A 13,787-nucleotide genomic window follows, 5' to 3' on the forward strand; every position below is an offset into this window, starting at 1 on the left:
CCACTCCCCCCTCTGAGTCCTGTCTCCCACTCCTCCCTCCACTGCCGCCTCCCCTCCCCTCTCACATCTGTATCATACAGCTCTCCAGTGATGTGGATGCAGCATATAAGATATAGCTGACCAATCTCCCATCATTGCCCAAAGGCAAAAGTACCCCACATGGTTGTTATAATGACTGCATCCCTCAACTTTTAAAAAAAATTATGGTGTCAAAGGCAAGTGCTCATTCAGTAGTCAACAAATTAGGAAAAGAGATGGCAAGGTGGGACTTGTTTGGCAAGGTGGGACTTGTTTGGCAAGGTGGGACTTGTTAGGCAAGGTGGGACTTGTTAGGCAAAGAGATGGCATGGTGGGACTTGTTAGGCAAAGAGATGGTGTAGTGGGATTTGTTAGGCAAAGAGATGGCGTGGTGGGACTTGTTAGGCAAAGAGATGGCGTGGTGGGACGTTAGGCAAAGGGATGGCGTGGTGGGACTTGTTGGGCAAAGAGATGGCGTGGTGGGACTTGTTGGGCAAAGAGATGGCGTGGTGGGTCTTGTTAGGCAAAGAGATGGCCTGGTGGGACTTGTTAGGCAAAGGGATGGCCTGGTGGGACTTGTTGGGCAAAGAGATGGCGTGGTGGGACTTGTTGGGCAAAGAGATGGCGTGGTGGGACTTGTTGGGCAAAGGGATGGCCTGGTGGGACTTGTTAGGCAAAGAGATGGCCCGGTCGGACTTGTGGCCTCCAGTTAAATTGACAGCAACAAAAGAGAGTTAATTTAAAATAAGTCTCTGCAATCAGCAGCAAATATATTTCAGCCATGTCTCCTGACTAAAAGCAGTGAGTGAAGGAGAGCTGAACAAGGTACAGAGGGAATGGATCTTTGATGTAGAAAGGAAAGCTAGGGGTCCAAGTTCATAACTCCCTGCAAATGGCCATGCAGATAGGTAGGGTGGTCAAGAGGGTGTAGAGAAGTCTTTGCCTTCTTGGTTGTACACTCAGTACCCGAGTAAAGACGACATTTCACAGCTGTATAAAGCTTCAGTCAGCCTCCATTTGGAGTATTGTTGCAGTCTGGTCACCCTATTGCAGGAAGGATATGGAGGCTAAGACTGCAGGACCATAAGACACAGGTGCAGAATTAGGCCATTTGGCTCATCGAGTCTGCTCCGCATTCCATCATGGCTGATCTATTATCCCTCCCAAACCCACTCTCCAGCCTTCTCCCTATAACCTTTGACACTCTGACTAATCAAGAACTTATCAGCCTCCACCAGTGGTTTGTCCTCCACAGTCATCTGTGGCAATGAATTCCACATGTTCACCACCTTCTGGCTAAAGAAATTCCTCCTCATCTCTGTTCTAAGGGGACGTCCTTGTACTTTGAGGTCTTGAACTCTCCCACGATTGTCCTCCAGGGGAGAAAGTGGTCCAGGGACTGACTTACACAGGCGTGGGGACATTTGATTGGATTTTGAGGACGGGTAACTAGACCATAGACAGGGGCTTGGCCTCCACAGCTGTCTATGGCAACAAACTCCGCTGATTCACCACTCTAGCTGTAGCTCAGGAGTTACCAACCTGTTTTATGCCATTGACCCCTACCGTTAACCAAGGGATCCATCGACCACAGAATGGGAATCCCTACAAGACTAGCTGAGAAATTCTTTCTCGTATCCGTTGAAAATGGACGTCTGTCTGTTTTGAGGCTGTGCCCTTTGGTCTGAGACTCACTTGAGAGAGGATGCAGAAAAGGTTGGCCAGGATGCTGCCTGACTGAGAGAGTATAAATCTCTTTTGTCTCTACATTGAGGTTGGACAAGATTGGGATTTTTTTCTTGGGAGTGCAGGAGGCCGAGGGAAGTTTAAAAACGTTGGACAAGATTAGATTATGAGGACATTCAGTCCATGTTTATTGTCATTTAGAAATGCATGCATTAAGAAATGATTCAATGTTCCTCCAGTATAATATCACGGAAACACAGGACAGACCAAGACTAAAAGGGACACAAACCACATAATTATAACATATAGTTACAACACTGCAAAGGAATACCGTAATTTGATAAAGAGCAGACCATGGGCATGGTTAAAAAAAAGTCTCAAAGTCCCGATAGCCCCAACATCTCACGCAGACAGTAGAAGGGAGAGACTCTCCCTACCATGAGCCTCCAGTGTTGCAAACTTGCCGATGCAGCATCCTGGAAGCACCCGACCACAGCCGACTCTGAGTCCGTCCGAAAACTTCGAGCCTCTGACCAGCCCTCTGACACCGAGCACCATCTCTGCCGAGCGCTTCAACCCCGCCCCGGCCGACGAGCAACGAGCAAAGCTGAGGATTCGGGGCCTTCCCCTCCGGAGATTTCGCATCACACAGCAGCAGAGGCAGCGAAACAGGCATTTCAGAAGTTTCACCAGATGTTCCTCCGTGCTCTCACGTCTGCCTCCATCAAATCAGAATTGTGCACAGCACCCTACTTGACAGATAACAGATATTCATCACCGGAGTGGCCGCTGCGCGCTGTGTCGTGCCGTCATCTTCTCCTCTGCAATTGGGTTATTTTATCTGGAGTGCAGGAGGATGAGGAAAGTTTGTAAAGGTTGGACAAGTTTGGGTTATAGACAATGGACAATAGGTGCAGGAGTAGGCTATTCGGCCCTTCGAGCCAGCACCGCCATTCACTGTGATCATGGCTGATCATCCACAATCAGTACCCCATTCCTGCCTTCTCCCCATATCCCTTGACTCAGCTATCATTAAGAGATCTATCTAGCTCTTTCTTGAAAGCATCCAGAGAATTGGCCTCCACTGCCTTTTGAGGCAGAGCAGTCCACAGATTCACAACTCTCTGGGTGAAAAAGTTCTTCGTCAACTCCGTTCTAAATGGCCTACCCCTTATTCTCAAATTGTGGCCCCTGGTTCTGGACTGCCCCAACATCGGAAACATGTTTCCTGCCTCTAGCATGTCCAATCCCTTAATAATCTGAAATGTTTCAATCAGATCCCCTCTCCTTTTAAATTCCAGTGTATACAAGCCCAGTCGCTCTAATCTTTCAACATATGACAGTCCCAGCATCCCAGGAATTAACCTCGTGAACCTCCGCTGCATTCCCTCAATAGCAAGGATGTACTTCCTCAAATTTGGAGACCAAAACTGTACACAATACTCCAGGTGTGGTCTCACCAGGGCCCTGTACAACTGCAGAAGGACTTCTTTGCTCCTATACTCAACTCCCCTTGTTATGAAGGCCAACATGCCATTAGCTTTCTTCACTGCTTGCTTACTTTCAGTGACTAATGAACAAGGACACCTAGATCTTGTTATACTTCCCCTTTTCCTAACTTGACACCATTCAAATAGTAATCTGCCTTCCTGTTCTTGCCACCAAAGTGGATAACCTCACATTTATCCACATTAAACTGCATCTGCCCGCTCAACCAACCTGTCCATCCTGCATTATCTCAACATCCTACACACATTTCACACTGCCACCCAGCTTCGTGTCATCTGCAAATTTGCTAACATTACTTTTAATCCCTTCATCTAAATCATTAATGTATATTGTAAATAGCTGCGATCCCAGCACCGAGCCTTGCAGTACTCCACTAGTCACCGCCTGCCATTCTGAAAGGGACCCATTAATCCCTACTCTTTGTTTCCTGTCTGCCAACCAATCTTCTATCCCTGTCAGTTCCCTACCCCCAATACCATGTGCTCTAATTTTGCCCACTAATCTCCTATGTGGGACCTTATCAAAGGCTTTCTGTAAGTACAGGTACACTACATCCACTGGCTCTCCCTTGTCCATTTTCATAGTTACATCCTCAAAAAATTCCAGAAGAATAGTCAAGCATGATTTCCCCTTCATTAATCCATGCTGACTTGGACTGATCTGTTTCTGCTATCCAAATGTGCCACCATTTCATCCGTTATAATTGACTCCAGCATCTTCCCCGGTACTGATGTCAGGCTAACTGGTCTATAATTCCCTGTTTTCTCTCTCCCTCCTTTCTTAAAAAGTGGGATAACATTAGCTACCCTCCAGCCCTCAGGAACTGATCCTGAATCTATAGAACATTGGAAGATAATTACCAATGCGTCCACGATTTCTAGAGGGTTGTTTTATCTGGGGTGCAGGATAGAAACATAAGGTTTCGGGGCTAAGGACTGGAGGCCTGTCTGAATGTATGAGTGGATGGGTGAGTGGCAGAGTGGAAGGGGAGCTTTCAGAGTCATAGGAAAGTACAGCACAGAAACAGGCTCTTTGGCCCATCTAGTCCATGCTGAACCATTTAAACAGCCTAGTCTCATTGGCTGCACCGGGACGACAGCTCTTCATACTTCCTACCATCCATGTACCTATCCAAACTTCTCTTAAACATTGAAATCGAGCTTGCAGGCACCACTTGCGCTGGCAGCTCGTTCCACACTCTCACCACCCTCTGGGTGAAGAGGCTTCCCTTCAGGTTCCTGTTAAACTTTTCAGCTTTTACCTTTAACCTGTGACCTCTGGTTGCACTCCCTCCTAACCTCAGTAGAAAAAGCCAGCTTGCTTTTACCCTATCTCTACCCCTCATAATTTTGTGTACCTCTCATTCTTCCGCATTCCAAGGAATAAATTCCTGACCTATTGAGCCGTTCCTTGTAACTCCTCCAATCTATCTCCCAGACCCGGCAGCATCCTTGTAAATTTTCTCTGTATTGTTTCAACCTTACTTACGACTTTCCTGTACGTTTGTAGGCGACCGAAACTGTGCAGGATACTCCAAATTTGCCGTGTTTTGTTGCTTGTGTTGCTCTGCTGAACATGGTGGGCACGCCAGGTTGTCACCGGAACATGCTGCCCCCCAGCACACTTTGGTTGTGTTGTCTGTTAACAAAGTGGCATGTTTCACTGTCTGTTTCGGTGCACCTCCGATAAGTAAATGAACCTGATCTGATCTGAATTGTGGTCTGTAAAAAAATAAGGTTGTATAATCAACGCATAGAGTTGGCATGATGTTTATCATTGTTTTATGCCCCAAAGCCGGTTTGTTTAAAGATGATCTTAAAGGAGAGTTTAACCTGTCAAATCTCACCCATTTTTGCCAGAATGTGTGTTGATATTTGTCCCTGCTCATCCTTTGTTTTGTCAATGCAAATGACACATTTCACTGTATGTTTTGACGTACCTGTGACGTATCTATGAATCTGAACTTTTAACAGTGAAATCAGCAAATCTGGTTGATGGAGGGTTTACAGAAACGTAAACCACAGTAGACAGTAGTGATGGCTGGAGTTGAGTAGTGTGGAAGAGAACAGGGGTGCAGCGGGTGTGCTGGAATCCGTGCTGGTCTGGGGTGGCTGGTTGCTCCTGTCGGTGCTGTCCTCTAGTGTCCACTCCATGGAATACAAGCTTGATTGCTTGCGGCGGACCCAGCACGAGACAAGCTCATTTGCCCTCGCCTGCTGAACTGGGGCAAGCTGAGGAACTGCTGCATGCTTATTCCTGGCTCCAGGTCAACATCCCAAGCACCCCATCAAACTTCAGGCCTGTGCGATAATTTTTGGTGACTGTATGTCCTATCATAACTGTATGTACTGTTTGTGTCTTTGTGTGCTTGTGCTTTGCAACTTTGGCCCCAGAGAAATGCTGCTTCATTTAGCAGCATACATGTGTACGGCCAGATGAGAATTAAACTTGAGCTCAACCTTGAACTTAAAGACCTTATGACCTTCTTCTCTCAGTACTAAAGAGTGCTTCTCGCTGCAGATATCTTGATTTTGCGGCCTACTATGAAGCTGAGAAACCCAAGACCTTCATCTGCAAGCCAAATCCTGAATATGACTGGCGCAGCATCTTTTTGACCCAGGACATCAGAGATATGCAGTCCGGGAAGGACGTGATCTGCCAGGTCTACATTCCGAAGGTACTTTACTGCATTCTTGACTCTTTGCCTAGAACGTTAACTCTTTATCTGCATTTTGGTTTCCCTCTTGCCCCTTCTCTTCTCCTCCTCCTTCCCTCTCTCCCACGGTCCACTGTCCCCTCCTATCAGATTCCTCCTTCAGCCCCTTGCCTCTTCCACCTATCACCTCCCAGCTTCTTACTTCATCCCCTGCCCCCTCCCCTACCCCCCCATCCCCACCCACCTTTCTCCTCACCTGGTTTCACCAATCGAGCTTGTGGCAGGTTCCCCTTGCACCCCTTCTGTTCTCCTCCTCTCCCTCTGGAGCCCCTTCTCCTTCCCTTTCTTCCGTAACCAACGGGAGTTGTTATCTTGTTATTTCATCTTCTCATTATTTATTGCTATTGATTTATATTTGCATTTCCACAGTTTGTTGTCTTCTGCACTCTAGTTGACCTTTCACTGATCCTGTTATAGTTACTCTTCGATAGATTTGCTGAAAATTAATCTCAGGGTTGTACATGGTGACGTACACGTACTTTGATAATAAAATTTACTTTGAACTTTGAACATAGACCACTCTCCTCTCTTATTATATTCCTCCTTCAGCCCTTTCCATTTTGCACCCAACTCCTTTTGGCCTCTGATCATCCACACCCACCTACCTTCCCCCCCCCCCCCACCTCACCTGGCTTCACCTAGCACCTGCCACGTTCTCCTCCCCCCTCCCAACCCACCTTCTTATTCTGGCTTCTTGCCCCCTTCCTTTCCTGTCCTGGTGAAGGGCCTCAGCTCAAAACATCAACTATTTATTCCTTTCCTTCGATGCTGCCTGACCTGCTGAGTTGCTCCAGCATTGTGTGTGTGTCTGAATTTCCAGCATCTGCTGAACCTCTTGTGTTTATGATTTACTGCACCCTTTCCTGCTGAGTATAGGCTGTCATAGAGGTGGATCCTAAAATAGACTTTGCTTTATTCGTTATGTTCTGCATCATATGACGTGGACGATAGTCATAGTCATACTTTATTGATCCCGGGGGAAATTGGTTTTCGTTACAGTTGCACCATAAATAATTAAATAGTAATATCTAAATTATGCCAGTAAATAAGTCCAGAACCAGCCTATTGGCTCAGGGTGTCTGACCCTCCAAGGGAGGAGTTGTAAAGTTTGATGGCCACAGGCAGGAATGACTTCTTATGACGCTCTGTGTTGCATCTCGGAGGAATGAGTCTCTGGCTGAATGTACTCCTGTGCCCAACCAGTACAGTATGTAGTGGATGGGAGACATTGTCCAAGATGGGATGCAACTTGGACAGCATCCTCTTTTCAGACACCACCGTCAGAGAGTCCAGTTCCATCCCCACAACATCACTGGCCTTACGAATGAGTTTGTTGATTCTGTTGGTGTCTGCTATCCTCAGCCTGCTGCCCCAGCACACAACAGCAAACATGATCGCACTGACCACCACAGACTCGTAGAACATCCTCAGCATCGTCCGACAGATGTTAAAGGACCTCAATCTCCTCAGGAAATAGAGACGGCTCTGACCCTTCCTGTAGACAGCCTCAGTGTTCTTTGACCAGTCCGGTTTATTGTCAATTCGTATCCCCAGGTGTTTGTAATCCTCCACCATGTCCACCCTGACTCCCTGGATGGAAACAGGGGTCACCAGTACCTTAGCTCTCCTCAGGTCTACCACCAACTCCTTAGTCTTTTTCACATTAAGCTGCAGATAATTCTGGTCACACCATGTGACACAGTTTCCTACTGTAGCCCTGTACTCAGCCTCATCTCCCTTGCTGATGCATCCAACTATGGCAGAGTCATCAGAAAACTTCTGAAGATGACAAGACTCTGTGCATTAGTTGAAGTCCAAGGTGTAAATGGTGAAGAGAAAGGGAGACAAGACAGTCCTCTGTGGAGGCCCAGTGCTGCTGATCACTGTGTCGGACACACAGTGTTGCAAGCACATGTACTGTGGTCTGCCAGTCAGGTAGTCAAGAATCCATGACACCAGGAAAACATCCACCTGCATTGCTGTCAGCTTCTCCCCCAGCAGAGTAGGGCGGATGGTGTTGAACGCACTGGAGAAGTCAAAAAGCATGACCCTCACAGTGCTTGCTGGCTTGTCCAGGTAGGCGTAGACACGGTTCAGCAGGTAGACGATGGCATCCTCAACTCCTAGTCGGGGCTGGTAGGCGAACTGGAGGGGATCTAAGTGTGGCCTGACCATAGGCCGGAGCAGCTCCAGAACAAGTTTCTCCAGGGTCTTCATGATGTGGGAGGTCAATGCCACCGATCTATAAACATTGAGGCCACTAGGGCACGGCGTCTTCAGCACAGGGACGAGGGAACCCTCTGGAGCCTCAGGCTCAGGTTGAAGACATGGCGAAGTACTCCACATAGCTGAGGGGCACAGGCTTTGAGCACCCTGGTACTGACACCATCCGGTCCTGCAGCCTTGCTTGGGTTGAGACGTTTCAGCTGTCTTCTCACCTGTTCAGCTGTGAAGCCCACCGTGGTGGTTTCGTGTGGGGAAGGGGTATCGTCATGAGAGCAGGGTGGGGGGCTGTGAGGAGGGGTAGGAGGGGAGAGTGGAATATGTGTTGGTTGGGGGCCGACAACAAGTGACTCGTAGGGGATGGGCAGGGGCCACAATGTCAAATCTGTTAAAGAACAGGTTAAGTTCATTGGCCCTGTCCACACTGCCTTCAGCTCCTCTATTGCTAGTTTGCCGGAACCCAGTGATGGTCCTCATCCCACTCCAGACCTCTCTCATGTTGTTCTGCTGGAGCTTCCTCCTATACCTGTCTTTAGCCTCCCTGATCCTAGCTTTCAGGTCCCTCTGTATTACCCTCAGCTCCTCCCTATATCCATCTCTAAATACCCTCTTTTTAGCGTTCAGGATGTCCTCAATGTCCTTTGTTACCCATGGCTTGTTATTTGAATAACAAAGGACAGTTCTTGTCAGAACATTGCAGTCCTTCCACGACCATGGTTGTTCTTGGCCAATTTTTCCACAGAAGTGGTGTGCCATCGCCCTGTTCTGGGTAGGGGTGGGTGACCCCCAGCCATTATCAATACTCTTCAGAGATTGTCTGCCTGGCACCAGTGGTCGCATAACCAGGACTTGTGAACTGCACCGGCTGCTCATACGACCATCCACCCCCTGCTTCCACGGCTTCACGTGAACCTGATCCAGGAGCTAAGCAGGTGATGCACCTTGCCCAAGGGTGACCTGCAGACCTTACATCTCCTTTGGTGGAGACCTATCCCACCCCGTTACTCAACCAAGATAATGGAAATTTTATTACTGCCCTGGTGGTAATTTTGTGTTTGGACCGGGTATGCACAGCATTCAGTCACTGTGAATGATAGGCTGGTGGGAATGGTGGAAATTTGGGTAAGAAGGAAATCGGGGGATTTGAAGTTGTGTGGGTTGAGTGGGATAGTGGGGGGCATAATTCACGAATGGAATAAGGACTTGAGGGATAGGGTGGGCAGGAATTTCCATTAGCAAATCCCTTTTGTAATTGTCGAGCCAACTTCACATGCTAAACTGATTATGCATTGGAGTGGGATTGATCAGAGGGAATTTTGAGGATTTCTGCGTCGAGGGCTGGAGTAGGGGTAAGTCCGAAGGAAAGGACCAGATGCAGATAAACACAAGAGTTTCTGCAGGTGCTGAAAATCCAGAATAACATATCCAAAATGGTGGGGGAAGTTAGCAGGTCAGGCAGCACCAATGCAGAGGAAAAAAGAGTCGACGTTTCAGCCCAAGACCCTTCATCTGGAATGCAGACACACATTTCAAAAATTAGTTGCCAATGCAGATGGCGACCGAGGGTTCAGCACCGGATGCCTGCGTTCTGATCACTGATGGGATCCCTCTGCCACCAGGGAAGGAGCCTGTGGCAGCCTATCGCTGTGTGGCGGCTCAGGTGGCCAGAGGGTAGGCCTCTACAGTGTCTCTTTCTCTTTTGACAATGTCAAAGGATGTTACCGAGGTTCTGTGTTCACGGACCGGACTACTGGGTTCTTGTACTCTGGTCTTTTTCAGTCTGATGGATTTTATATTCTGGGTTTTTCCCCATTCTTTCCTGTTTTTTTATTTGAGTGGGCAGAGGGTGGGGGGATTTGGGGGTTGATGTTCTGTGTTTTGTGCAGGGGAAGGGGGATTTGGGGGGGTTGATGATTGTGTTGCTGTATTTTCTACGGGGGGGGGTGCATGGGTTTGATGTTTCTCTTTCAACGACCTCCATGTTTTTTCCTTTGTTCCGTGGCTATCTGGAGAAGATGAATCTCAGAGTTGTTCACTGCATACATACTTTGATAATAAGTGAAACCTTTGAACCTCACAGTGTGTTAACTCTCCCTCTACTTGTGCAGCCCTTCACTTTGGATGGTTTCAAGTTTAACCTCAGGCTCTACATCTTGGTTACTTCCTGTGACCCTCTGCGGATATACCTCTACAATGAGGGCCTGGTCTGCTTTGCCACTAAAAAGTATTCCGAACCGACCGAAAAGAATTTAGTAAGTGACACATTGACTTATCTTTAAGACATACAGTTAATTCTCTGAAAGTACGATCCTACTTTTATAAGAGGTTAATTCTTGCCTAACTCACTGTTGTATGGAAGTAATGGACTCGGGTGGGTGGGATCTTGCTGTTACGTTCCCAACCCTAGCCAATAGCTGACTACTCTGTCTGGGGGGGCGGGGAGTGGGAGGTTGGTGTGGTTACAGAAGCATCTCCTAACGAGTCTAGTTTGCAAATCTTACAAGACAAGGTCAGGAAAAGCCCTTCTCACCATTGAGCACGTCTACAATGAGCGCTGCCATAAGAAAGCAGTAACTATCATCAGGGACACCCACCATTCAGACCATGCTCTCTTCTCATCAAGAAGAAGGCACAAGAGCCGTAGATCTGTCACCGTAAGTTTCTGGAACTGTTATCACCCTACAACCATCAGGCTCCTGAACCAGTGTGGATAACTTCACTCAGTTCAACACTGAGCTGGTTCCACAACCTATGGACTAACTTTCAAGGGCTCTACAACTCATGTCCTCAATGCTTCTGTCTGTCTTTATGTACTTGTGCAGTTTGTCTTCTTTTGTACAGGTTATTTGGCCGTGTCTGTGTGTTGTTTTTCGTCAGTTCTATTGTATAAGACCATATGAGATAGGAGCAGAATGGGCCGTTCAGCTCATCGAGTCTGTCACCATTTCATCATAGCTGATCCACTTTCCCTCTCAACCCCAATCTCCTGCCTTCTCCTGGTAACCTTTCACACCCTGAGTAATGAACAATCTGTCACCTCTGCCTTCAGTATACCCAATGACCTGGCCTCCACAGCCCTCCATCTGCACAGTTAATTCCACAGATTCACAACCCTCTGGATAAAGAAATTCTCTTCATCTCCATTCTAAATGAACGTCCTTCTATTCTAAGGCTGTGCCCTCTGGTGCTGGAATCCCCCACCATAGGAAACATCCTCTTCACATCCAATCTGCCTATGCCTTTCAATATTCAATAGGTTTCAATGAGATCGCCTCTCAGTCTTCTAAATTCTCATGCGTACAGGCCCAGAACCATCAAGCGCTCCTCCTGTAGTCATTCTGGTGAACCGCCTCTGAACCCTCTCCAATGTCCGCTCATCCTTTCTTAGATAAGGACTCACGAAACTCCAAGTGAGGCCTCACCAGTGCTTTATAAAGCCTCAACATTAACTCCTTGTTTTTATATTCTAGTCCTCCCGAGATGAATGCTAACATGTATTTACCATCATCACCACAGACTCAACCTGCAAATTAACCTTTAGGGAATCCTGCATGAAGGCTCTCTCATCCCTTGCAACTCAGATTTTTGGATTTTCCACCTGCTTAGAAAATAGCCTACCCTTTTGTTCCTTCTGCCAAAGTGTATGACCATAAACTTCCCGACACTGTAACTGTTATACTCGGTTCTGCGTCTGCCACTTTGCGTATTCTCCTTATCTGTCCAAGTCCTTCTGCAGGCTCCCTGCTTCTTCAACACTACCAGCCCCTCCACCTATCTTCATATCATCTGACAGTCGGCCACAAAACCAACAATTCTGTCTTCATAGACAATACAGAAAGAAGCAGTTACTCCCCACTCCCAACACTGATTCCTGTGGGACGCCAGTGGGTGCTGTGAACGCCTGCACGAAAATGAATCTCAGGCTAGTATATGGTGATATAGTCGTACTTCGATAATCAATTTACTTTGAAATTTGAACTTTGAAGATTTTATAAGATAAGTTTGTCACATGTACATCAAAACATCAAAACTGGGCTGAGAAGTGGCAGATGGAGTTCAACCCAGATAAGTGTGAAGTGGTTCATTTTGGTAGGTCAAATATGATGGCAGAATATAGCTAATGGTTAGACTCTTGGCAGTGTGGAGAATCAGAGGGATCTTGGGGTCCAAAGCCATAGGACGCTCAAAGCAGCTGCGCAGGTTGACTCTGTGGTTAAGAAGGCAGACGGTGTATCGGCCTTCATCAATCGTGGAATTGAGCTTAGGAGCCGAGAGGTAATATTACAGCTATATAAGACCCTGGTCAGAACCCACTTGGAGTACTGTGCTCAGTTCTGATCGCCTCACTACAGGAAGGATGTCGAAACTATAGAAAGGGTGCAGAGGAGATCTACAAGGATGTTGGGGAGCATGCCATAGGTGAACTCGGCCTTTTCTCCTTGGAGCGACGGAGAATGAGAGGTGACCTTATTGATTGTGTGGATAGTCAGAGGCTTTTTCCCAGGGCTGAAATGGCTAGCACGAGAGGGCATAGCTTTAATGTGCTTGGAAGTAGGTACAGGGGAGATGTCAGGAGTAATTTATTTACTCGGAGAGTGGTGAGTGAGTGGAATGGGCTGCCGGCGGTGGTGGTGGAGGCAGAAATGACAGGGGTCCCCACCTTTTTTGCCCCGCGGACCGGTTTAAGATTGACAATATTCTTGCGGACCGGCCAACGGTGGGGTGGGAAGGGGGGGTTGGCGGTGTTCAAGTTCGACAGTGTGTGGCAGGGAATGAGGAAAGGTGCAGCTGATTCATATCGTTTCATATCGCCAAATCATATCATTTCCTCGCGGCCCAGTAGCACATGCTTTGCGGCCTGGTACCTTTCCGCGGCCTGGTGGTTGGGGACCACTGTTTTAAGAGACTCCTGGATGGATACATGGAGCTTGGAAAAATAGAGGGCTATGGATAAGCCTAGGTAATTCTAAGGTAAGGACATGTTTGGCACAGCTTTGTGGGCTGAAGGCCTGTGTTGTGCTGTGGGTTTTCTGTGTTTCTATCCTCATAATCCAATCCAGGCAGCATCCTGGTAATCCTCCTAAATATTGAGGAAAATTGATGATTCCATCGTAAAACAGATTGAAAATGGGAGGTTGTGTGATATAACACTCAAGGATATATCTAGCCAGGGTTATTGGCCCTGCATCTTGCCCGGAGTTAACCTGCCTTGATTTCAAGAAAAAGCAATAGAGTCATAGAAAAGTACAACACAGAAACCGGCTTTTTGGCCCGTCTAGTTGGTGCCAAACCATTTAATCTGCCAAATCCCATCAACCTGAACCCGGACCATAGCTCTCCATACCCCTCCCATCCAAACTTCTCTTAAATGTTGATATCAAAATCATATTCACATGAGGTTACGTGTTGTATCGGAGGGATAGGAAGGTAGGCAGAGGGGGTGGTGTAGCTCTGCTGGTAAAGAATAGCATCAAATCAGCAGAAGGGTGTGGCATAGAATCAGAAGATGTTGAATCCTTGTGAGTTCAGATAAGAAACTGCAAGGGTAGTGGCAGTTATATACAGTCCTTCCAACAGTAGCTGAGACATGGAGCACAGATTACGACAGGAAAAGGAAAAAGGTGTTTCAAAAGGG

General features: G+C 47.4%; 1 protein-coding gene across 4 annotated transcripts in view; it reads left to right on the plus strand.

Annotated features, from left to right (window-relative positions):
- LOC140203988 (tubulin polyglutamylase TTLL6-like) overlaps positions 1-13,787 on the plus strand; it is a 69,846-nt gene that overhangs the window by 17,472 nt on the left and 38,587 nt on the right. For all 4 annotated transcript variants that reach the window (XM_072270203.1, XM_072270204.1, XM_072270206.1 and 1 more), the window contains exons 5-6: positions 5,734-5,890; positions 10,261-10,404. In XM_072270203.1, coding sequence (XP_072126304.1) covers positions 5,734-5,890; positions 10,261-10,404 — 301 coding nt within the window. The remainder of the gene's footprint in view (positions 1-5,733; positions 5,891-10,260; positions 10,405-13,787) is intronic.

Source organism: Mobula birostris, chromosome 10 (assembly GCF_030028105.1).
Source record: "Mobula birostris isolate sMobBir1 chromosome 10, sMobBir1.hap1, whole genome shotgun sequence".
In the NCBI taxonomy this organism is placed as follows: Eukaryota; Metazoa; Chordata; class Chondrichthyes; order Myliobatiformes; family Myliobatidae; genus Mobula; species Mobula birostris.